The sequence below is a fragment of the Schistocerca americana genome, chromosome 4 (genome assembly GCF_021461395.2).
Source record: "Schistocerca americana isolate TAMUIC-IGC-003095 chromosome 4, iqSchAmer2.1, whole genome shotgun sequence".
NCBI lineage: Eukaryota > Metazoa > Arthropoda > Insecta > Orthoptera > Acrididae > Schistocerca > Schistocerca americana.
This window is the reverse complement of record NC_060122.1, coordinates 356,613,147-356,639,564: the sequence shown is the minus strand read 5'-3', so window position 1 is coordinate 356,639,564 and position 26,418 is coordinate 356,613,147. Positions and strand designations below refer to the sequence as shown.

Here is a 26,418-nt window from a genome sequence, read left to right as displayed (position 1 = left end):
GAAATTCTAGCCTAGCTCAGAGATAGCATTGACACTACTGAAGCTTTGATTTCGTCGTCTTGGTCCATATTGTTCAACAACACACATGGACTATGAACCTTTTCTGCGGAAAATGTAGAATAATGGGAGATTTTAAAGCCGTCGTTCTGCGTGTACTTTTCTCAAATAGATACTTCAAAGTACTGTGAAATTATAACTCCAGTTACAAAATGAAGTTTGCGTGAAAGACTGAATATTTCTCGGCAAATTGAAAATCGGGACAGGAAGCTATTTACACATAATGATAATGAATTTTAGGCGTATTTTTCAATTTCAGTTCAGTATCGTTTTTGAATATGGCCGCTGCGGCGCTGTCTCCGGCGATCCGCGCATGCCCATTCAATACCTTCATCTTTTAGTCGTCCAAGACGCCATAACGGAAGCATTTGTCAGAGTTTAGTTTTCTCTGCATAATTCTGGCCGTTAATGCAGCAACGTCACGAATACGGTATGCAACAAACCTCAAATTAACATGCACTGGAAAATCCTTGGCGAAGCCTGCCTAAAAAAAATCTCATTATCTCACTGCCAGACCGAGTTATCTACATGTGTACCCTGCAAGCAACGTTACGGTATGTGTGGCAGGGTACTTTTGCTACCAATATCATATCCCCCTCTGATTTTCCTCTCACGAATGTTGCTTGGGAAGAACGACTGTTGGTAATCTTCCATGTGAACTTTAATTTATGTGAAGTTGTCTTGGTCATTTCGCTAGCACTGGTAATGTACAGCTGATATTGCTGGATAACACGCGAGACAGCACCCAGCAGTACTGACGCAAACTTAAAGTAAAGTAGTGTTATCAACAGCAAGTAGCATGACTGAATGGAACAAGTTTGATTCCAAATAAGACATACGGCGCATACCGTCGACATTTGCCCTGTGTTTCCCATTGTTTTCAGTGCAATACGCACACAAAGCTAATTGACGGCAAGAAATCAGATGAAATTCATTAACTGTAACGCCGTAGAATGTGGGTCCCTTACACCTAAATACGAGGGATAGTCAAATAATACCGATGTATTAAAATATCGTCATTCTGTAATAATAGTTCGTTATTTCTTATCGAACTATAGATTATCGATAAGTCAATTAATCGATATTAGATTGAGTAGCAAAGTGGTACTTTAACTTGTCTGTCTTTTCTTGACTCATAGGCACTATAGTTCTCTTTGGCTTATGTCATGCCCATTCCAGTTACTATCAATCTTTTCAATCTAACAGTAAATGTCTTAACAATGGGCTTAATTTAATTTTGTATTCAATAACACACATGAGCACCGGATTTGACATGAATGTATCTATACTGCATTTTCATCAAATTTTGTTTCCTCCGTGTGTCTTTTCTATCATTGTAAATAACAGATAGGAGGTGCAAGAGATTTGGTGACAGCACTGTTTGAGAATGTTGCAAATTACCACTGCCTGCTCCCAGCTCCGAGGTAGAATGTGCGTTCTGCCGAGTGCCTTCGTCAAGAAAAGGTAGACGCTCTGTTAAAGTAACGTAGACTCGGCACAGTAGTCAGACATATTACTGCACTGGTATTTATTGGGAAATGGACTCTTGTTGCCTGAAATATTTATAGTCAGTACTATTTCATGCGCAGAAGAAATATCACAAGCATTTCATTCCCGAGACATCTCTCGCGTAAGGATGAACCAAAAATATCCGTATTTTAAAATATCGAATTTTTTGCTTGTTATATCGATATTTGTTAAAAATATCCACACAATATATATCGATATTTTTAAAAGTGACCACCCCTACAAAATACCCAGAAAGAATCCCTTAATAACCTGTGAAAGTTGGTCGGTGGAGTTCCGCTTCTTCCTGTACATTGTAAATGTAACGTCCCAAAAACACTCCCGTGGGTACTCCAGAAATGACTTATGCATCTGTTTGCTTCCTCCCTTTAAGAACGAAATGTTGAGGTCGGTCTGATATGCGTCATGAATCCATTCACAATTATGATCCGATACTCGGCAACCTCGTACGTTGTTTAGTAAACGGCAGTGCGGATCTGTATCAGTTGCCATTCGAAAAACGCAATACGGCATCAACCTAGGCGCCGTTGTCTTCAGTGCTCTGGATCACTCGGACGAACAGAGCGAGTTGAGTTTCACGATATCTCCTTTGGAAAATGCATATTGATTTTTATGATAGTTTTGCCATGTATTAAAACTGACAGCAGTAATAAGGAAATTTCCTTCATACGCAGCGTTCGGGGTTAGAATTCCTGTCCACCTGGTAGATTTAATCACGAAGTTTCACTTTTAAACCGCGTATGTTCTGAAGATGGCGTTCTTAGAATTTTCTGCTGGAAAATAAATCATTCTCTACAGTACGTCTAACCTGCCCTCATAATAACAGGCGTGAATCAAGCAGTCAGCTGCTGCCTTGACTAATCACGGAATATCTTGGGGACGTAGATGCAGAGGGAGGACTTCGCCACATACATCATACTGGGAAGAGCCAAAGGTCGATTCGATAGCTGAAATACACTGGTGTGCAAAACTTTAAGGACGAGTGTAACTACCGCATGATGTGTCACTACTAAGTAACATAGCTCGATGAAGCTTGGACCATAGATAGAAAGAACCGGTACCGTATAGTACGAAATGTAACTCAAAGAAATACGCAATGAGACGAACACGTGAACCACCGAAACGATCATGTTCTACCATGTTTCTGGTGCGTTGGGTGCTCCCAGCTCTCGTCGTACGATGGTACGTAATGCGCTCGGAAACTTGTCAGACATGATAGTTTTGGTGATTCAGGTGCTATGGTGTGGGCAGGCTTAATGTTTCATGAGCGTACTTACCTCTAAATCGTTGAACATGGTACACTCACTGGTCACGTTATTGTCACACTGTACTCCTTCTCCGTGCGCATCTTTCCGGGGGTGAATTCAGTCGTGATTTAATTCTTATTGATGACAGTGCACGACTGTATCGAACAGCGCAGGTTGAGCAGCTCCTGGAAGGTGGAGAGCTGCTGGCGTGCTAGTTTCCCCGACTTAAATCCCATCGAGCACGTCTGGGATGCATTGAGGAGATGCATTACAGCAGATCCATATGGACCAGCGACCATGCAGCTATTGTCAACCGCGCTGGTGGAAGATTGGAACGTCCTACCACAAGAACTCCTTACTATCCTTGTGCCCAGCATGGGATCAGGTTGCAGAGCATGCACTACCGTCCGTGGTGATCACACACCCTACGAAGAACCGTGTCCCGCCATTTTTCACCAATAGAGGGAAGTAACAAGAAAAATGGTTCAAATGGCTCTGAGCACTATGGGACTTAACATCTGAGGTCATCAGTCCCCTAGAACTTAGAAGTACTTAAACATAACCAACCTAACGACATCGCACACAACCATGCCCGACGCAGGATTCGAACCTGCAACCGTAGCAGTCGCGCGGTTCTGGACTGAAACGCCTAGAACCGCTCGGCCACATCGGCCGGCAAATAAAAAGAAAAATACTCTTTTACGTTTCTAAAGGCGCTATAGGCTGGTCGGCAGAGAGAAATTCGAGCTATGAGAACCGACATTTTCATTTGACGGCGTACCATGCAGCCGAACTTACAGTAAGCATGGTTTCCTCCTAGCGGGTGGCACTGTTCCTCATACGTCACGCCCTAGCTCTCTCTCCTGCCATAGTAATCGGTAATAGTGCGTCCGATTCACTTCTCCAACGGGCGGCAAGGTTGTATGGGGAGACCTATCCCCGCCGACAACGACCACAGCATTCAGTGTTTGCGACAGTGTTTCGTCGTTTGTCTGAGACAGGGTCGTTTCAGGAAGCAGGAAACCATGAAGCACGTACCTGAAATGTTGGGACACCAGACCTGGAGGAAAATGTGACTAATACTGTGAAAGGCGACCAGTCAGTTGGCCCGCCCGAACGGGGTATGCCAGACGACTGTGTGGAACATTCCCCATGACAACTGTTATTACCTCTATCACAGCGTGTGCATGGCTTACTAGCGACACACTTTCCACATCAGGAGCAGTTTTGTCACTGCTTTCTTACCCGGGATTTGTGCCATCCATTGCATTGACAGGTTCATCTTTACGCGGAGTGATATCTTCAACTTTCATGACAGTCGTCTATGGGATAGCCCCCATGGTATGGTGGCGGCGAATCATCAGCATCGGTGCAGCTGGAATGCGTGGGCTGGGATAATTGGCGACCGTATTTTGAGACCAGTCTACCTTCCACTTCGGTCAAGAGGCTGGAATTATCGGCGTTTCTTGCAAGTGACTTAGCCTTCCCTGCTGGAAGAAGTGCCATTGACGATTCGAAGAGCTATGAGGCTGCTACATGACGGTGCTCCACCCTCCACTACCCCCCACCCCCGCCCTCCCATTCGCCGTTAACGCCCGGACACATCTAAATCGTGTCTTCCCTGGTCGATGGATCGGACGAGGTGTCCAGTTGCATGGCGTCGTCGTTCACCAGATCTCAACCCATGCGATTTCTGGTTATGGGGCCATCTTAAAAGCATTGTGTATACAAAGCCCATTCCAGATGTGGAGACACTGGAGCAGCACATTCATGCTGCCTTTGACACTGTTCGGAGACACCTGGCTGATGTGAACGTGTGAGACAGAACATGCTACGGCTCGCACACGCATGCGTTGAGGCACGTGGAAACCGTTCTCAGCATATACTGTAACTGTGGCTGCATGGTACAGCGCTATTAGCCTGCAGTCTCTGTAACAATGTATAATTGGATAAATCGTCTCTAGATGGAAACCATCCATTTTTGGACATGAGTTCATTAGATTTTTTTGTTCCGTGTCCTCTCATCGATCAATCCAAAGAGTTTGTACACGGTGGAAAAAGTCACACTGTATTGCAACCCTAAATGGCCGTTCCGAAATGCAAACTAGGACACCTTTTAGGGCGAGTTCTGCCCTCAGATGAAAGGATTACTGCCGACTGCCTCCCGGCAGGGATATCCTTGCTATCATTGCGCCCTCCTTCACACAAAGCAACTCCGTAATGCTCCTCCTCGCGTGTCATCTCGGATCTCTGCAGCGTCTAGTCATTGTTCTGCTAGATTTGCCAACTTTTTGAGAGCCAAATAACGTACAGTGTTTTATTCCAAGGAGAGGTAAATGAAGCACATTTAAAAAATCAAGTCTATTCAATATTTATGTATTTATTCACTTAAATACGATTTTTTTTGTTTTCGGCATTAAATGTTTAGTTGGCTTTAAATGTTTAATAACTGGTGCTAGATTGAAAATTTATGTTTGAATATTGAACACTTACTTTTTTATTTAAATTTATTGAAGCTCTGTCTCATTCTGCGCGCTGGTTTGCACCAATCAGCGATAATTCTATTTCGGTAAGTGCTGAGGTTACGTGAACGGAAAGCACATAAGATACAGTTTTTTTATTTGCTTAGTGACTTTAACACTTGATTCTTAAGCATATACTGTCACTTGTCGGGACCTTTATTTTGCAAAAAATATTTGTCATCATGCAATAATTTTCTTTGAATTTCTTTAATTGATACAGTTTCATAATATAAATTATTTTTACCTACACTATAGACCGCAAAGAATTTATCGTGACGATAACTTTTTATCCAGTCGTATGTTTTCTTCCATTCCTATGCCACTGAGCAAGGCACAAAGACCACTGTTAACAAAATGCCTTCTCATAAACATGGACGAAAAACTGAACTAAAAGCTACTTATTGAAACACAATGAAAAGCAAATATAGCAACGGAAATAACAGTGACGACGGCGGTAACAGTGTGTAGGCAATAACATCGATTTAACAATGACAAATCGATCTTGTGTTTCCGTTCAGAACTGAATGCGCCGGAATGTGTCGACTGTTTTGGGTCGGTTGCTGCGACAGACTAGCTTCAATCAAAAGTCCAGCCGGTACGTAAAGCTACAATCGATCGAGTCTTTTACACGATCCAGTCACATTAATGTGACCACCGCCCATGTTCGACGTCAACTTGCAGTAACAGACGACAGCTGGCAGCACTAGCAGTGGAGGATTTATAAAGCGTGTCGGGGAGATAAGGAAAACAGTGCTGTCGTTGCAATGCGGAAATGGAGCGACTTATCTGACATCCCAAAAGGGAATGATTACTGGCTTTCAGACCGAGGGTGGAAGCATTTCCGAAACGGCTGATTTTGTAAATTGTTCACATGCCGCGGGATTAAAGTATACCGTACGTGACAAAACGGCGCTGGCAACTGTGCACCATGGGCCATAAATGACAGGGGTGAACAACTTCTACGGAGATGTGTGCGGCCGAATGGACGTGCAGTTGTTGAGCAGTTGATCGCCCAGATGAACCAAGGTACTAGCAGCAGAATCCCCTCAATGACCGTTCGGCGACCGTTGCTACGTATGGGCCTCCGCAGCAGGCGACAAAGGCTGGAATTTGCACGCTAATACTGTTGCTTGACGTCCACTGAGTGCCGAAAGACGACCTTTTCAGATGAAGCACGTCTTATGCTCAAAAATGTTCCAGTGTGTGTGAAATCTTATGGAACTTAACTGCTAAGGTCATCAGTCCCTAAGCTTACCTACTACTTAACCCGAATTATCCTAAGGACAAACACACCCATGCCCGAGGGAGGAATCGAACCTCCGCCGGGACCAGCCGCACAGTCCATGACTGCAGCGCCTGAGACCACTCGGCTAATCCCGCGCGGCTCTTATGCTCCATTGGACAATCAGCGTGTAGGGCCTGAAATGTCTGTAAAACAAACACCCTGCCACCAGGAGGACGCGTTATAATCTGGGGAATGTTTTCGTGGCATTTCTTCTGTGATCTCGTCATTCTGGAATACACAGTGGATCAACATAAGTATGCATTTATCTTTGGGGACCATTTTCACCCCTACATGTAAATTTTTTTGCTCAACATGATGGCATCTACAAGTAGATCAATGTCCGCCCTCGGTAGCTGAGTGGTCAGCGCGACAGAATATCAATCCTACGGGCCCGGATTCGATTCCCGGCTGGGTCGTAGATTTTCTCCGCTCAGGAACTGGGTGTTGTGTTGTCCTAATCATCATCATTTCATCCCCAATCATTTCATCCCCATCGACGCGCAAGTCGCCGAAGTGGCGTCAGTCCGAAAGACTTGCACCCGGCGAACGGTCTACCCGACGGGAGGTCCGAGTCACACGACATTTATTTATTGTAGCAGGACAATGAAACGTGTCACACAGCTCGCAATGTACGTGCGTGGTTGGAAGAGCGCCAGGATGAGCTTACTTTACTTCCCTGGCCACCAAACTCCCCGGTTTTAAACCCAATCTCCAATCTGTGGAGCTACCTCGAGCGGGCTTTTCGCACCATGGGTGCTCAACCGAAAAAACCAAGTGGAGGGGGGACCAGCACACTCCTCTCGCTATTTTGCAGAGCTGTAGATTAAGAGTGGTGTCTGTTCTGTCGGTAAGAGATCTGCGAGAAGAGGGTAATGGGCAGGGAGGTATAGTTTGTCTGTAAACCGAAAATCGAACAGCGCTATGGTGGGGGGAAATTGCCTTTCCCCGATGAACACTACAGCTGCCGTAAGGATGATTAACAACCAATTTCCCCTCTGACAATGTAGAGCAGTGTGCAGAGATTAACGTAGATTCTGCGCACATGTGGTACTTGCTTTAGCATTATTGGAAAATACCCATATCCCATATAGTGTTAATGTATTTTATGGAAAATAAGCACCCTCGGGCATGTCTGCACACTGCGTCGCCAGTGCTTCATAAGGTGCACTGTGGAGGCTCGTTATAAGTTTGTTAAACACCCTCTAGTAGCTTCTTGTGACGTATTGGCGTAGCCCGACTAGGGCATTACCTGTTCGTTCTTCAGTTTGCAGACCTGTGAAGGAGAAAAGCGCATGACCATTAGGAGGCGACCTACTTCCCTCGCGCTTCTATCCCCCACCCCTCCTTCGCCCTCGCGATGCTGACGCCACGCTGGAGCGATTTTCAAGAAGTACTTTATGCTGTGTTGCAGGTGAATGGCGTCGTGCTCCAGGGTCGCTGCCATCTCAACGCGTCCGCCATCATCAAGGGGCTCCCCGGACCGGTCTTCAAAGTTATCGTCCTAAGGTAAGTGCAGCCAACCTCCGCGTTCCCCACTGTACAAGCTCTCTACGAAAGCCACTTTCCATTGACGGCCTGCAGTGCGACGTCAGTTTGATAGAGATCATTCAGCTCACTTAAGTAAGTATGTGTATTCGTTTGTGAAACTTCAAGACTGAATGATTCGTGTATCCGAGCCAACAGCTTCGTTAAAGGTGGCGTGTCTTGCAGTCTCAGGATATTCGGCGGGAGACAGCTGTGGTGGAGAAAGAAGAAAAATTGAAGAAACCGAAGCACGACCGTAAATTACCGACAAGTGGCTTAATATCAAACTGCGGTTTCCTTAATTCACCATCAGGATAAAATAAGTCCATAGAAGAACCTTAAGCAGTTAGGACTGCACAGCTGTTCACTTGGATAAACCCTTCGGAACTTCTAATCCGTGGAAGGAAAGTAGACTAGATCACATGGAAACCCTTAAACAGACGGACTGCGATATCTTCCAGTATGAGCTCTATTGAGAAAACTTGATAACAAAAACTGAAATATTGGATGCTTGGTGAATTTTGTTTTATGGGGACTAGGCTGTTGTCTAAGGTTTATTTCTGTGTCTAACGTTTTGTCTCCTAATGTTGTAAACATGATCAGAAGCTACAGGGTGTCCAGAAAAGGGCTCCCTGATTTCAAAATTAAATATCTCGAAAACAAAGATCGATAGAGGAATGCAGTAAACGGTATGTTTGAAATAATAGTTACAAAAGCCGCTAACAGATGGCGCTGTACGCTGTACAGCTCATATCAGCATACATAAGTGAAATAATTGTATGAAAACAATCTTTGCAAACAATCACATCACAATGTTTTCAGAATGTTCACCATTGGCACTACAGAGGTGGCGCAAACGAAGAATGAAATTCGCCATCACATTTCGTAGTGTCTCAACCGAAATGGATTCACATGCCACAGAGATCGTCGATTCAAGCTCGTCCAGCGTGGCAGGATGCTTCGGGTAGACCATGTCTTTCACTGTGCCCCACAAAAAAGTCACAGGGAGTCTAATCCGGCGAATATGGAGGCCAATCCATGCCTGCACCAGTAAATTTGGGATATTCCAAACCAATGACTCGATTCCCGAAGTATTCCTCAAGAAAGCGAAACACTTGTTCGGTCCGATGTGATCGGGCTCCATCTTGCATAAACCATTCAGTACCTGGTCGATCCTCTAACGCTTGCTGTGTGGCGACAAATTGTTCCAAAATTGCAACGTAACGTGCACCAGTGACCGTTTCTCGAATGAAAAAAGGGCCAATAATGCCTCTGCTGCATACTGCAGCCCACACAGTAGCTTTGGGAGAATACAGGGGTTCTGCTTCAAACCAATATGGCTTTTCGGAACCCCAAAATCGCTAGTTCTGCTTATTCACGTATCCATTCAGGTGGAAGTGTGTTTCATCTGTAAACCAGATGCAGCCAACATCAAATCTTTCACTATCAATCATTGTGAGCATCTGATTAGCAAAGGCAACCCTTTGTTGCACAGCTCGTACGGGTATGGTCTGGTGCGTTTGAATTTTGAACGGAAACATGTGTAGGCTCTTTCTCACTATTTTCTGCGTGCTGGAACGCTTCAAACCAGTCTCAGATACAATTCTACGGGCGGATGACATTGGATTTCGCTGAATAATTCCAGAAACTGTGGCGATATTTTCAGGCGTAACTGCGGTTTGCTTGCGGCCAACATGCCCCACTAGATCATCAGTTACGCTGCCTGTTCGTTGAAATTTTGCGAAGAGCGTACAAATGGTTTTCGCATCGGGTCCTTTTGGAACATTAAATCGTGCTTGAAAACATCGCCGTGTTTCCGTAGGACTCTCTTCTAACCTGTGGTACTCTAGCACCAGAAAAACGCGTTGCTCAATGGAGTACATGGTTTTTATCTCTTCCTTCGGTACGCTAACCTCTTTTCACGTTTCAATAGTGGAACTGATCGCTCTGGGCTTCGGATCACTATTTATACTAGGCATTACGTATGGCGATTACAGCGCCATCTGTTATCAGCTTTTGTAACTATTATTTCATACTGCTGTATAAACTTCTTACAGCTTTCACAATAAACCTACCGTTTACTGCATTCCTCTACCGATCTTTGTTTTCGAGATATTTAATTTTGAAATCAGGGAGTCCTTTTCTGGACACCCTGTATTAAGACCCAGATAAAAGTTTTACACTTAAACAAGCCCAGCAAGTCGAACTGTTTATACGTACCGGGATCCACGCAACTGTCACGTCGTGATGTCCGCATACGACTGCTTAACATCACGCAGTCGCGCCGACGTGCGTTACGGAGCTTTAGTGTGCAAGCGTTGGCGCTGTTAGTCTTGTTAGGGCCACTGCTCTCCATCTGAGTGATTGGAATGGTGTCCACCATTACCGTGTAGCAGGCTTGAACTGGCTTAGCTTTTTGGATTGTATCTCCAGCCAGTCGCCCTCCCACTGGCTCACAAGCTTTCTTCTAAGGCGATAACAAGCAACTGAACGGCGTACTACATTGCTTCATGTCCCTCATCGCGATCCTGGCTGCGTTATTAACTTGCGTCATTGTCAGGAGGGTGAATCTCTTTCTATTGACGCCGTGAAAGGAGAAGATTGTCTTGATAATTTTGTTCACTAGGTTCGTATGCTGAATATTCTCAAAGGCAATAAGGAAATCTCATCATATGAGGCAGTTCTTATTTCGATCTGTTCTCATTCGCGCTAGCGCTTTAAAGATAGCGTCAAGCTCTGCACGGAAGACTATAAACTAATTTGGCAGACCAACCCTGATAATAGCGCCAGGGAACATGGTCGGCCAGCCAGCTATCTCTGATTGCTTGGAGCCGTCAGGATGTGCAGCCCTAAACTTACAGCGATTGTTTAAAAATTCGTAAAACCATCGAGCCAACTGCTTAAAGTTTCCACGCTTCCTGATCGTCTGGAGACTATGTGAAAAGTACTCTTTTACCAGCGATACTGACTTCTACCTAAAAAGAATGTCGAACCGAAGCTGTCATAGCGTTCCGACCAAACTCCTTCGAACGTCGTTTCTTGGTAAACTACAATATGACGGCCACGAGGTGTCACTACAACGTAGAAAAATATACTTCCGAATTCTCTACGAGCTTGAATCAATTACGTCGATCGTTCCAGATTTTTGGAGAAGAGCAGAAAAAATTTAAAGGAGGGTGACAGTTAAAATGTATCGTGTCGAAACTATATTGTGATCCGGGTATTGGCAAGATACAAAAGTAATTCTACTTTTCTTCACTTGTGCATTCCTTATACATTCTGTCATCGTACAGTACAACGCCATAAGATGCAGCAGAAATTGGTGAATTAGGCACTATATTAGCCAAACCTTGAAGTTCGGGTGCAGCGCAAAATCTGGTGTCGTAAACAATGAAAAGGCATCATGAACAAAGTTCACATCGTTTGCTCAGAATACTGCCACTGATGGTAAAAATTACGAATGAACTAAGCAAGTATTAGTTAAGCATAAGCTAATATTGAAATGCCCTAGTACAACTACTTCTTTGTCTAAAGCGAAATTCTCGTACATTTTGACGTATGAGGTATCTGAAGTATCGCTTTACCTGCCAGCATTTAAGTTGCCACCCACTGTCGTAGACACACGTGCTGGAAATGCGACAGTGTAATTCTCGTAACAGGATTTTAGGAAGATAGTCAGTGCTTCTGACAAGGGAAACTCCCCATCGCACCCCCCTCAGATTTAGTGCTAAATGGCCCAATGGATGTCCCATCAAAATATGTGCACGGATCAAGAATCTAAACAAGAAGAAGGTGTACTGAACTATGAAGAAAGAAGCAAAACAGGAACAATGAACTGTCCAAGCTCGAGCTGTGCAACATCGAGCGAATTTCAAGAACGCTGGCGTAATCGTTGTGTGGTCATGATGTTGGACTGCAAAGCAGGAGATCCTTGCTTAGATCTCCCTAGTGCCCTATTTTCCTTTTTTTCACAAGTTTATGAACTGTCCGTCCGGTCATTGACGTGTTTGTTCCCATTTTGTGTTCTCGGCAGTTGTCATACTGCACACTGGTTATACAATACGAGTCATGTGGTAACAATATATTACCATCGTAGATAAATATGATGAATAGTGAGAGCAGGCGAGATGCCGCATAGACCTCTCACAGAAATGAAAACAACAAATAAACGGGTTCAAATGGCTCTGAGCACTATGGGACTTAACATCTGAGGTCATCAGTCCCCTAGAACTTAGAACTACTTAAACCTAACTAACCTAAAGACATCACACACATCCATTCCGAGGCAGGATTAGAACCTGCGACCGTAGCAGTTGCGCGGTTCCGGACTGAAGCGCCTAGAACCGCTCGGCCACTGCGGTCGGCAATAAACAGGTGTGAACTATGTTACAACAAAGGAATTCTGGAGGTCGCTTCGTTACATGTCGCTGTAGCAGACACCACGACAGAGAAACAAATATGAATATAGCGAACAGACACGTCAATGACAAGATGGACATTTCATAATTTTGTGGGGAAAAAAATAATAGGACACGAGCTTCGCAGTCCAACACCGTGATCACATAACCACGACCCATGTCTATTCAAATACGCACGATGTTGCACATCTTGTGCTTGGACTGTGGACGCTCTATTAACTGGGCCATCTTAGCACTAAATGTGAGGGGGATGCGATGAGGAGCTTCCCTTGTAAGTAGAACATAAAATCTACTTCGACAAGAGCTATACATGTGCAAGGTAACAAATAATAAATTTTATGAATAGTTTTGCAAATAATCGTCAGTTTTTCTGCGAGAAATACACAGTAAAAATGACCTCGCAGTTTTAATTTAACTAAGTAATTTTCTGTGACTATTTTCTGTGCATAGCGACAAGAGATAGAGGAAAATTCATAGATCATGTAAGTGAAGGAATTAACCCTTTATGTGGATGTCTTCTATTGAAGTATTGAAAGCCTGCCCTGAACAGTTCGTTCCATTCAAAGCACTGTTACACTCACTGACATAATATTTGAAACCAAAAACAAGTAAATAATCCTTAACGACCTGTAAAATCTTTTTCCTTATAAAAATATGGCAGACGACAAGGATCTACAGTTCAGTGCCAGCGACGAGAATCTACAGTTCAATGCCAGGGACCAGAGTTCTCAATGCAGGCAATATAGAGACTGTGGTGTTCATGCTACATGCGAGCAACCATTTGCTAGCATGGGACAGTATTCGCTGCTGCTGTACAGCATTGTATGGTAGTGATGCAAGGACTGTGGGAAACCCGGAACAGAAGAGAATCGAAGCATTTGAGATGCGATGCTACAGACGAATGATGAAAATTAGGTGGACTGATAACGTAAGCAATTGAGGAGGTTCTGCGCTGAATCGGAGACCAAAGGAATATGTGGAAGACACTGAGAAGGAGAAGGGACAGGATGGAAGGACAGCTCTTAAGACATTAGGGAATGACTTCCATGGTACTAGAGGGAGCTGTAGAGAGCAAAAACTGTAGAGGAAGACAGAGATTGGAATATATCCAGCAAATAAGTGAGGTCGTAGGTTGCAAGTGCTACTCTGAGATGAAGAGGTTGGCACAGGAGATAAATTCGCGGCGGACCGCGTCAAACCAGTTAGAATTCTGATGACGACTCAAAAGCCGTGCGTGCCGACAGAGACCGTTTATCCACTCCACAAATGGCAGATGATCACGACACCTGGACCCAGAGTCTGAGAAAGCTCTGACCGAGGATTACTTCGTCTTTGAGCGCGACGGCAGACCAGAATTGATGACAAGAAGCATGACGTCCAGTAATAATATTTAATGATCGCCTTATTAGAAAAATCAGTCTAACAGTGCCTAAGTCTTTACCCATGCTGATGCTTTGTAATTGCAATTTCGTTTATAAAAGCTAACGTGATAGAGGTAAATGAATTAGATGATTATGATGAACGTCGCCGGAGATGGTCGAGTTATCACAAAAGTACACCCTAAGCGGGTAAACGGGAAACAGATAACCTTAGTGTGGTACTAGTCTTGTACGGGTTATCAGTCAGCCTTGGTGATATGAACATGTATCACTCGTATCATATGGACTAGTTATTTCCATGTAAGTGGAAATAAAACAAAATAATCTTACCTCGGGCAACTTTAATTTGATCTTATGAGAATCGGAAGTAAAGACAGTGAAATTATGTGCAATATTTGTAACGCTCGAGATGGTATTACCAGACCTCGCGATCACTATATTGATTTATAAATTCCGACTGGCTCTCATGTAGGATTGATTGTGTTATACTAATAGATGTAAGAGTTTTCTTATTTCACTTGGACCAATAAAGAAGGTTGCATCATTTTTCTTAAAGTAAAAACTTTGATGTTATTGTAGTAAAGTGGTAGCAGTCCCAAAATCAGTACTTAATTTCGGTGTTAAAAATAATAATATTTGCAGCCACGATTTACGGAGAAGAATTCCGGTGCGGACAGCCAGACACCTTCAGAAGATAAGAGGTAAGCAGGCCTCTTCTCGAACAACCACTGAAACACCAAGTGCAGTTCACCCATATGCAACTTAACATAACTTACGGTGTTAGGTTATTTAGTTGCAGTAATGAATCGCGGCAAGAATATTTCCCATGTCGATCGATCTCTTTCAAAAGAAGAGACCGGGACAGGGAACCGGTACAAGATCAATGCCAGCACTAGTTAGAACACGAAACATTATACGCTCTAGGCGATTGCTAAAATGTTAGCGCCCTTAGGCACGCCGTTAGGCAAGCCTCGCTCTGTTGTCGTCGAGGTATCAGATAAACGCTGGAGCGCCATTACGTATAATTGTGTAAAACAACAGAGCCTGGTGGCACAGGCAGGGCAGGGTGCGCCCTAGAAACACAGCGGAAACCGAGTCTCGCTCATTACGCGGGCGCAAACAGGCGTGCGGGGCCTCGTGGCTTCTCGGACCCGTAGATAGCGAGTTTTAACGAGCTGCCCCACAGCCACACTCCAGCCAAGTTTTCGGACCAATATTTACGCCGCGCCGCCAGCAGACTTGGCCGTCCGGACGGAGGATACTCGGTCCGGCGGCCTGGAAACTTGCGGCGCAATTTGCATCTTAATTGGCTGGACACTGCCTGGATTCGGAACCGCTGCTCCGCTTCAGAACGCCCCGCTGCCTTCCACCAATGTGTTATCTGCGTCCGTTTTAAGAAGGATTAGACGTAATCCCGTGACGGAGCCTGTGCTGCGGTTGTGATTCCGTTCCGACGGGGTTCACAATCCACAGAGAGCGTTAAAAATCCATACAATGTACCGGATGAGACACAAAAATTCATCGCGTTTGCATAGAAAGCAAGCGCGGAGCTGCAACGTCTAAATCTAAAACTATTCTCCACAAGCCACGTTACTGTTTTGACCGGAAAGTACTTCTGGAACGCCGGCCGTAGTGGCCGAGCGGCTCTAGGCGCTACAGTCTGGAACCGCGCGACCGCTACGGTCGCAGTTTCGAATCCTGCCTCTGGCATGGATGTGTGTGATGTCCTTAGGTTAGTTAGGTTTAAGTAGTTCTGAGTTCTAGGGGACTGATGACCTCAGAAGTTAAGCCCCATAGTGCTCAGAGCCATTTGAACCATTTGAACTTCTGGAACCGTCAGCCTCCGTAGCTGAGTGACCAACGCGGCTGCCAGGCTGAGGACCACCGCCTCTGTAGGTGGTGGTGGTGGTGGTGGTGGTGGTGGGAGGAGCAGTTCCCTGTACTGATAGGGATTTTCCTTTGATGGGAGCACTGAACCGGGTGCAGTCAGCCTCGTGATACCAGTTGAGTGTGCGGCTGATCCCGGCGGAGGTTCGAGTCCTCCCTCGGGCATGGGTGTGTGTGTTTGTCCTTAGGATAATTAAGGTTAAGTAGTGTGTAAGCTTAGGGACTGATGACCTTAACAGTTAAGTCCCATAAGATTTCACCACATTTGAATACCAGTTGAGGACCTATTTGACTGAGTAGTAGTGGCTTCAGGTCACGAAAATTGGCAACGGTGGGAAGAGCGGTGAACTGCCCACAGAGCATAGAAGTAACGGCCTTCGGGCTGCGCGAGGTGTGTCAAGCTTCACCCGCTATCTGGGTATCCATAGCCACTGAGGTGCTGCTCGCTCCAAGCAAAACGTATCGCATAGTACACGGGGAGTGAAATTTCATGTCAACCGATTTGGCTTTAAAAAACTGTTTTACGTAGATGAAGCAAAGCTGTTGTTAACTTCTAGTTTACGCGTAAAAAAATAGAAACCTTTGTTTTGGGATTCGCGAACGTTCTCTGCTATGTAGTCTCTTTCAATCGATTTTCAGGAAAGTTTTTGGTGAAAAAATATAATTTTTCCCCATTTTATAGCCACACATTGCAGCTTGATAATGAACTTGGTTTCATTTCATTAGGGCCCATAGTTATTGTAAAGTATAAAACAGCGCGTATTCTGAAAAGTTTGATGTGAAAAATGTAATGAAGATGGTATCTGTCCTTTCGGACATGTCCGAAATATATACTGGGTGATCAAAAAGTCAGTATAAATTTGAAAACTGAATAAATCACGTAATAATGTAGATAGAGAGGTACAAATTGACACACATGCTTGGAATGACATGGGGTTTTATTAGAACCAAAAAAATACAAAAGTTCAAAAAATGTCAGACAGATGGCGCTTCATCTGGTCAGAATAGCAATAATTAGCATAACGAAGTAAGACAAACCAAAGTTGATGTTCTTTACAGGAAATGCTCAATATGTCCACCATCATTCCTCAACAATAGCTGTAGTCGAGGAATAATGTTGTGAACAGCACTGTAAAGCATGTCCGGAGTTATGGTGAGGCATTGGCGTCGGATGTTGTCTTTCAGCGTCCCTAGAGATGTCGGTCAATCACGATACACTTGCGACTTCAGGTAACCGTAAAGCCAATAATCGCACTGACTGAGGTCTGGGGACCTGGCAGGCCAAGCATGACGAAAGTGGCGGCTGAGCACACGATCGTCACCAAACGACGCGCGCGAGATCTTTCACGCGTCAAGCAATATGGCGTAAAGCGCCATCCTGCATAAACATCGTACGTTACAGCAGATGTTTGTCAGCCAAGCTGGGGATGATGCGATTCTGTAACATATCGGCGTACCTCTCACCCGTCACGGTAGCAGTTTTGTTGTCGAGCACCATCTGTCAGACATTTTGTGAACTTTGGTTTTTTTTGTTCTAATAAAACCCCACGTCATTCCAAGCATGTGTGTCAATTTTTATCTCTCTATCTACATTATTCCGTGTCCGAACTCTTACCGGAATCGGCAGTGAAGCCGCGAGTAATGAGTATAATGGTCAGGGGCATTATGAAAATGGTGCGGGACTATAAGTTGCGAATGTGGGTCTCACGGAAGGCGTGCCAGAGATAAGTCCCTGCAGTCGCACTATTCCTCTGTGTCCTCGGTGGTCGCCGGCACGGTAGCTCAGCGTGTTCGGTCAGAGGGTTAGCTGCCCTGTGTAATAAAAAAACCGTGTTAATGGATCAGCGACAAACTGAAACGTGTGTCTTGCGACAACCGCCCCGAGCAGATGCAACAAACAAAAGCGACAAACATTGTAAAAATGTAATCTTTGGCCAGTTTATACTTAGTGGGTTTTTGGACATAGGTTGCTGCATACGAAATGTAGCTAACATATCGAAATTGTTTTTAATGGTGGAAAGAGAGTGATGCGTCTTTCCATTCTCGAGAAAATACCTGAGATTGGCAGCTACGCGCCACATGCGTGGCTATTGCCGCCTGCTATGCGGAATGCCAAGCTGCCTCATGTTTCTCTTCTTCGTGTGCTGCCGACACAAACCGAAGCTAGAAGTGAAAGAAAAACTTAATGACATGAAAAGACACTTGGAGTCATCAGCTCAAGACGCTGACTATATGGTTTTTTAAATCTTTGGTGCCTGGTTTCAGGACACTGTGTTACCTGTATTATTGAATTTATTCGCTCATTTATTATAACCTGTTCGCTTTACAATTGCCGTTTCAGCTGACGGCGCTGTGAACTGTTGACATGTTGTGGTACTGGTTGTTTCGAATGACGCGCACGAGCGATGTAACTGCGCTCGGTCAAAATGTTAACACCGTTCCTAAACTGTACTTCGTGTAAGTGCAGCATATAAAACAAACATACATTAGATAAATTACGTCTCCAAAAAAAAAAAAAAAAAAAAAAAAAAAAAAAAAAAAAAAAAAAAAAAAAAAAAAATGGACAACAGGTGAAATAAAACTTGTTTTACAGTCGCACATGCGGCTGCGTGTGTTGGAGGCAACAATACTTTCACTTTTAGTATAGGCCTATACTAGAGGAAAGCGTAGGAAAGAAAAAACAAAAGGAAAACTTGTGTTACTTTGTAATAATTGAAGCGAATGTGTAATATAATATTAATAAATTTTTCTACAGAGAAGTGTACGAAATTAAGATGAAATTCTTGTTTAATGATCTACTAACTGGAGTTGAGGTTCAGATCATAGTTGTAGGTTTCTTCGAATACTTCTCGTTCTCTCTCATTGTTCTAAGAACGTAGTGTAACGAATTCCACACAAAAATACTTCATAGGCGGACGGCCTTAGCAGTTACAGTACCGATGCGGCCCCATTCAACTGATTTTGCACTTGCAATTACTCCCCCCTCCCCTCCCTCTCCCCACTACTAACAAGCGAGAGTGCTCTACGTAAGCAGCCAAAGATGAGAATTTAGCCAACAGAAACTCATAATTTTATCCATTGATGTCAGTGTTTCTACTTTAGTAAAATAAAGAACAACTGCCTGCAGCCACAGTCGTGACTTATTCCAATGCACGGTGCATTTAGAGCCCTGTGGGCTTATCTTCAGGGCCCAGATGTAACCAAAGTCTGAAAAAAAGACGGAGATTGTCAAACATGAGCCCCCAGGAGTGCATTGAAATAAAATCAGGATTGTGACTGGAGGCGGTTGTTCTTTAACTCTTGTAGTGCCACAGAATTAGAACTCTGTTGCTAACGACCAACACCCATAGACTCTAAATCTAAAGAACTACTAATATGAAATGGTTTTTCAATACAACATGCGTCTATGTAGTTTCATAAAGCTGTGGGATTCAAAAACTTAGGAAGAGACACTTGGTTTGAGTATATAAAAGGAGTTCATAATATTGCATCACATTGTCAACTTTTGTATCATGAAAGGGTCAGAGACGACTGGAAGACGTTTATTCGTCTTTCTATACCAACTGAAATTATTGTAGCAATAGCTTACCCACGATTTACCTGTATCGCTATCCATGACCGAGGGAGACTTGTAACAAACTATCAGACGTGTAATAGCCAAAGAAATGTCAGCGAAATCGCGCCATGTGTTGGGAATGATTTTATGATTGGAGAAGTGGAGCTAACGTGAAATCACAACGAATTATTTGCCATAAAATACAGCGAAATTGATTATTTCTCAGCATTTGCCTGAGAAAAATGTGAATTTAAAGTCAGATATCATTATCATGATATAAACACGAATATAATGCTCCAAGGTGCTCTTTCCATGTGTAGAACGTAGTTTCTTTAGGCTCACAACGGCAAATCTTCGAAAATCAAATAAAGTTCCTGATGATATGTTTGAAAAAAGAATTGTATTGGAAGCTGATTTAAAAGAAACATAGTGTACGTTGGTTTAACAAATGACAAAGAAGTTTAGCAACAAAAAGCATTAAATTCCATATTAATCTATTATTTGTAACACATTTTATTCATAGAGGACGAATAAGTGTTTTCATTCGTGTAAGAATAATGTTTCGTATAATATTGTTATTCACGATTAACGAATAATTTATATCTGTATTCGTCATTTACGTAAATTTTACCCAACTCTGGTGTGTAGTGAAGCGCATTCGGGCACCGCAAATTGCAAATTCTCAGCTGATGTACAAGTGAACGCACTTACTTGAAATCCCAGCACCTGTGGAGACCAGCAGCGTGGGTCGGGTACAAGCGCTGACAAGGCTGTCATCAGAATCAGCAACTTCCGCCAAAATTCGGGAAGTGTATTTCTCTCTCTCTCTCTCTCTCTCTCTCTCTCTCTCTCTCTCTCTCTGCACCAACTGATTATGTTTGATCCGATGCTTCCTGCATAGTACTTCTGTCTCTGTACTGGCTGAAAGCTTTCTTTCGTTTTATTTGTCATGCCTTTTCCCTGCTTTCAAAGTGTCTCTGCCATTGTGTATTTGAATCTAGTATATCATTCTGTCTATTACGTAGAATTTTGAAACTGTCAAAGACCTTATCCGCAGATGGCACACGAACTTTGACACGTGCATTTGCATTTCGTGGAGCATAAAATCTCGGGGATAGATAATAAATTTCAAGCTTCAGAGTATTAACGGTTAATTAGAATTCCCACATCGCAATGAAAGTGAAGTGTAATGAGCCAAACCAGTGTTGAGGTTAAATGTTCATATGAATTATTGGAAACTTATAATAAATTGAAGTAAAAATTATCACAATTAATCACTGAAACATCCTGGTGCTACAAATCATCGAAAATATTTGGTACCATTTCATTACGGGTGTGCACCCTCAAAAGTACACAAATGGCTAATGGTGCATATTTTACAGTATTTTTGGAGTACATCAGAATGTGATTCACGTCACGTCAGAGATACTATAGAACAAATAATTTTCAGAACTGAAGTTACCTCTGTATCTAGCTGTAATTCTCTAAACATGGACAATAACTTCTCGTGTGTGTGTCTTGAGCAATGAGGCGCAGCAAGTCGGTCCAGAAGTATGTTAAGCACTCAATAAATGACAGCACATGTCGGAGGCATTGGTAGCTTCGTGTAGAATCTGCGCTTGTCGTTACTACCGCTCATAAACAGTTAACCATCCAGTTATTGGCGTTGCGTTGGTATGATGCCAGTCCGCCAGTCCGTGACGTAAGGCACAGGGGTCGACTTGATATCCGTCGTCTGCTCTTGCAACACACACAGAATCACAAATAAAATTACAGTAAACTAATTATTTGATATAAAAGTGTATCATTGCTCGCCTCGAAGGCTTGCGAATCTCTACCTACCGCAAGCCAGCAGTGACACTGGCGTTGACATCGCTTGATTCCGCTGATGACCGACATCGGCAGAAGATAGCCGATATTTTCAAATCAATATATCGCTACGTGCACGGTCACAGTGCAGCCGACCCCATCGGCCGAACGTATAGACTCCGAACAACACTCGACGAAATTCAGATCAGTTTGTTTTCTTCGGTGGAATCAGCCGACATTCTATGCACAAAAAATGGTCTGTGAGAACATGATCCGTTTAGTTTAAAAATGGAGATTTTGGCATACTGAGCATGAAAAATTCGGAACCTATGGACTGAAACCGCATCTTTATTGGAAACCAAAAGTAGGAAAATTCTTTATCGGAAATTTTAGGCGTGACTATAACCGGGAAAAAATAATTGTGCAAGTGCGAACGGTGGAGTATATTGTACTTAAAGTTAACGGTTGTGGATCCTTTATTCGGTTGCGATAGTTGTGTATTAGCGGCCTATGATATACTGTTGCTTACTGTCTTTTTTTATGCCAGCGGGGTGGTGATTCTCTTGTATGAGGTGGTTTGCAAATGTGGTGTATGTGTTTCCACTTATCAGTGCTGTTCTCTGAATGACTGTTATTGAACCTTAATTGACGTATGTATGTTTTAGTGAATTTATTTGAAGGTTTTCTTTTCTTAGCGAAGAATATTGCCTTACTAAATTTAGTGTGGTTTGCTGGTTCTACCTGTGGACTTAGGAACCGTGTCAGATTTGTTGTTCGTAGCAGGTACGATGTAGCTTATGACGAGTTGAAGATAGTGAGTAGTTGCATCCCAGAAATATTGCGGCATTTGCAGAACGTGATCTAGCGGCTATCCCGAGAGCCACAACACAGATTGAGATTCCACGCCAGTTTCAAGACCCGTAGTTTTCATGCCACTTTATTCTGCAAGTGTTGGCTGATAATCTTAGAAACTGATGTAAGTAAAAATATAAACTTTATTAGTACTCTATTCCTACGAGCAGAGCCACCCCATGACCCTCACACCCCTTGGATCCGCGCAGATCGTTATATGTACGAAATCAGATTCTGCGTTTGCCAGTACCAGCAATAACTACAGCAACACGTTTGAAATAATTGCAGCAAGAAGTTTACTTTGCTGTGATTATTTCTCTTGACATCGAAAGATCGAAGTTTTCCCTGTATCAGCCGAGAGCATACTTGTGGAATGAAACTATATAGCGCCCCATTTATAAGACAGCCAATATATTTGAGTAGCTACGTGTCAAATAGTTGCGTGTGGTTGGTGTGGGGCTCACATTAGTTCTGCTGATGAGCTTGTCTCCCATTAATCCTGATGAAACGACGCGAGCGCTCTTCCGAAGCGGGCGCTTCACCCGAGCCGCAGCTGTTCGCGATACCGCCGCCTGGCGGCAGCACCTGTCACGCGGTCTGCCGCCACTTGCCGCTGCCGCCGCCGCGACCGCCACCGCCGCTCCGCTTCTGGCCGCCGATTTTTCCTAACGACACTGCGAGGCTACGTCTTCCACACACCATTCAGTTTGCACAAGCAGATCAAGTTGCTGTACAGCTTCTTGAATACGCAATTTTCTCCATACCGTTTTTTTTTTTTGCGCAAATGTGCTACCAGTTCTATCAATACTTCGTGAACGCAAAATTTTTGTACATGGCTGCACGTTCAGAGACCGTGAATAGTTACAATTGAAAGGAAACAGCCGTCGGTCACTATTTTTAACGAATTAACCGGGTTTCAACACTGCTAGGAATGTCTTCCGCAGAATTTAAATCAAAGAATGGTCTATAACATTGTCACAGAATTATGACTAAAAACGTATGATACAAAGTATAAATACAGAATCATTGTAAAAGACTGGCAGTACTTATGTGTCATTTATAAAATAGTAAATATGCCAAAAGGGCATCAGTCACAAAGATATTTAAGATAAAAAAATGTGGTAGCGAGCCACTAAGGGCTGCTCGTTACTTAGCGGTTACAGGTTGCAAACGGACTGAGGGGCCCGCGTTAACAAATGCGGCCAGGTGAACATGGCACTGCAACGAGCGCGCCATCCAGTAGCCGTAGATACAATTAGGCTACTTCACATTGAAATATAGGCAGAAATGATTATAAATGAATAGTATTTGGTACATAATGGAAAGCAATGTTTGTTTGATAGTAGCGTACAACATAACATCTTGTCTACATCAAAGCTTATAACAGTAAGATAAAACATGAAAACAACATTATGAAAATGTAGATAGGACTGAATGACAACTTGTAGAAAGCAATTTTGACGTGAAATACAGCCAAGAAACATTTGATAATTAGAAAACATAGGACTACCTTAGAAGGAAAAGAACATTTCGGCAACCTGCACAAGGAGACGCGAAGTCAGTAACGGCTTTATACCGTTGAAAAAATTTTTGTTACGTAGCTGTAGTTGTTTGTTAAGGATGAGGCTATCCTTTCGAGCAGGATGTTTGAAAATCTCTAATTCTTCTAGAATATCTAGTCTACGCCCTTTCTTTTCGTTGTGCAAAATGTTGCTATCGCAGATGCCTTTAGGTGAATGACCTGTAATTAGAAGATGGTCGGCAAAAGACGAATTTTGGGGGCTATGGCCATATTTTCTTAGAAAGTATTCTTTATATCTGGTAGTGAAGGCACATCCAGTTTGTCCTATACAGTAAGAGGAGCAAGTATCGCAGACAATTTTGTAGACACCAGAATTTTCTAAAGGGGAACGAATAGAATGTAAATTATGAATGAAATTTTTTTTTTCAAATTGTTATTAGTAGAAAAAGCAACGTTGCAATCGCATTTCTTTCGAAGAATGCGTTGGATCTGATAAGAGATATGCCCCACGAAAGGAATAGAGAAATATTTTTTTTTTCAACGAGTATAAACCTAACATAGTAGATGATATCCTTAAAAAGAACACTGCTAAAAGAAATACTACCCTAGGCACTTCTGTTATCGAGTCTAACTCAAAAAAATATTTCTCTATTCCTTTAGTGGGGTCAGGACTAGGGGACTGATGACCATAGATGTTAAGTCCCATAGTGCTCAGAGCCAATTGAACCGTTTTTGAACAGAGTAGCACTTTTCGTGGTATAATGGGGCCGTGGGAGCCATCTGGGTATTAATTACAGCAACGCATCTGACTGTCAGGGATCACTAGGTACGAAAGATAAACTACCAGCAAAGCTAGTATCAATTACCAGAAAAACATTAAATGCAAGAGTCTGCGGGAAATAGGAATGATCTATTTACTTTACCAATAACAGCAACCTGTAATGGAGCATATTCTGCGCACTCTGACAGCACAACTACACACTTTCTCATCGAAGTAGCTACCAGAAACGATAGCTTTCGATTTATAATTGATGAATACATCATATAGATCCGTTGTCTCTTGTAGTTGTTTCTCTTTTAAAGCTTCAACGAATAATCATATATACACTCTATCAGCGTGAACGTTATAAATTTTTACGTTAATTGGAGAATACATTCACAAGGCAAGGATATACTTTAATATTGTTTATCTGTCGTCGTAAATCAACGATGACCTCTATAAGTACCGCCTTACTACAACAATATTCTTGACTCTATTGAAATTTTATCGTTCATATGGTTCAAATGGCTCTGAGCACTATGGGACTTAACATCTATGGTCATCAGTCCCCTAGAACTTAGAACTACTTAAACCTAACTAACCTAAGGACGTCACACAACACCCAGTCATCACGAGGCGAAATTTTATCGTAATAAACTATTTCGTTAATCTCAGCCTTTCAGAATTAAATCGAACAACTTTTCATTTATAATTAATCACTTTTCAGTGAAACATAAACTTGCTTTTCCTACCTCAATAAAGATTAATTATCTTTCTTTATGTTGCAGTTTATTATCAAAAAATACTATTCCTTCTCTTTAATTTCTTTGAACTTTGCTTTCACCAGTATTCCAGTCTTTTACTTTATTGGCCTTTGGATTCAAGGTATTAGTCTGCTTTGAAGTAAGCCTTTAATTATTTGTTTGTAATAGCTTGGGGATAAAGGACAAGTCGGGTACTGCCTTTTTCAGTTTACAACAGTTAATTCTTTATTTCCTGCAATTAATTGTTTACAGGTACAAGTCAGCGTTTTACTTGACGAGTGCTAGTGCTCTGTTCCAAACTACACGAGCGGAAATGTAATTTTCAAAAAATAAAATAAACAAAAAACTCAAATGTCACCGCCACTTTTCAACTGTTTGAACTTTAAATAATAAAACAAAAGTAAACAACTTCAGGCCTACTAATATTTAAAACTCAAAACCCAGCACTCAATGATCTCTTTTAGAGAGAATTAGCGATTTCTCTAATAAATGGTTCTTGACTTGTCGTTTAGGGACAAGAGAAAAACTATCATTCTCAATAAACTTCCCATTGTTTCTCAACAAATAACTATTACGTAGGACGACCGTTGTCCTTAATGTAGACAACACAATCAGTGAATTTAACGAGAGTTCCGAAATTTACTGTATTACGACGCTCACGCTTAAGTCACACAATAAATCCCAACCAGGTATCGCTAAGTCACTATTCCTCAGTGCTTGCGTACACCTGTAAACTACAGTAACACAATGAAACGCTACTATCCAATAGTCCGTGCTTAAATGCTCAACCACAAAATAACTAAATGGCTTCGCGTGAACACGTCTTGTCCACATACATCATCCAACGGAAAATCTCACAGAAAAATTGAAAAGTCCCTAACATCGCGTCGCTATTAGGCAGCATAAGGTACCATTAATCACACATAGGAGAAACTAATCTCACACTTAAATAAATTGGAGCTTTTCCTATACCTGCCGATTCTACACTCTACCAAAATCGGCGAAATCATCATTTTCTACTCAATCCGATAATCTTCTCAAAATATCTTTCCAAACGACTTAGAACTGCTTTGAATACATTTGATTTCTGTTCCCATTGCAGACTAATTCACGCATCGTACGTGTGAGCCGATCTCATCACGGTCTTGAGATAATCTCTCTCGAGTCTCACTACTCGAACAATACTCGGATACTACTGAAATTCTCAAAGGACAAGCCAAGAACCATTCTCTGCGAACAAATATATCACGCAAATTCTCTCTTTATCAATAAATGTTTCTTCTTTGTAGTCGCCGGCAAACATTTGTAG

General features: G+C 42.8%; 1 protein-coding gene across 5 annotated transcripts in view; it reads left to right on the top strand.

Moving 5' to 3' along the window:
- The window catches only part of LOC124613056 (multiple PDZ domain protein-like), a 1,056,684-nt gene that overhangs the window by 563,195 nt on the left and 467,071 nt on the right, over positions 1-26,418 (top strand). For all 5 annotated transcript variants that reach the window (XR_006979603.1, XM_047141637.1, XM_047141635.1 and 2 more), the window contains exon 3: positions 8,050-8,144. Coding sequence is in view for 4 of the 5 variants with exons in the window: in XM_047141637.1 (XP_046997593.1) it covers positions 8,050-8,144 (95 nt within the window). In the remaining variant the exon portion in view is untranslated. The remainder of the gene's footprint in view (positions 1-8,049; positions 8,145-26,418) is intronic.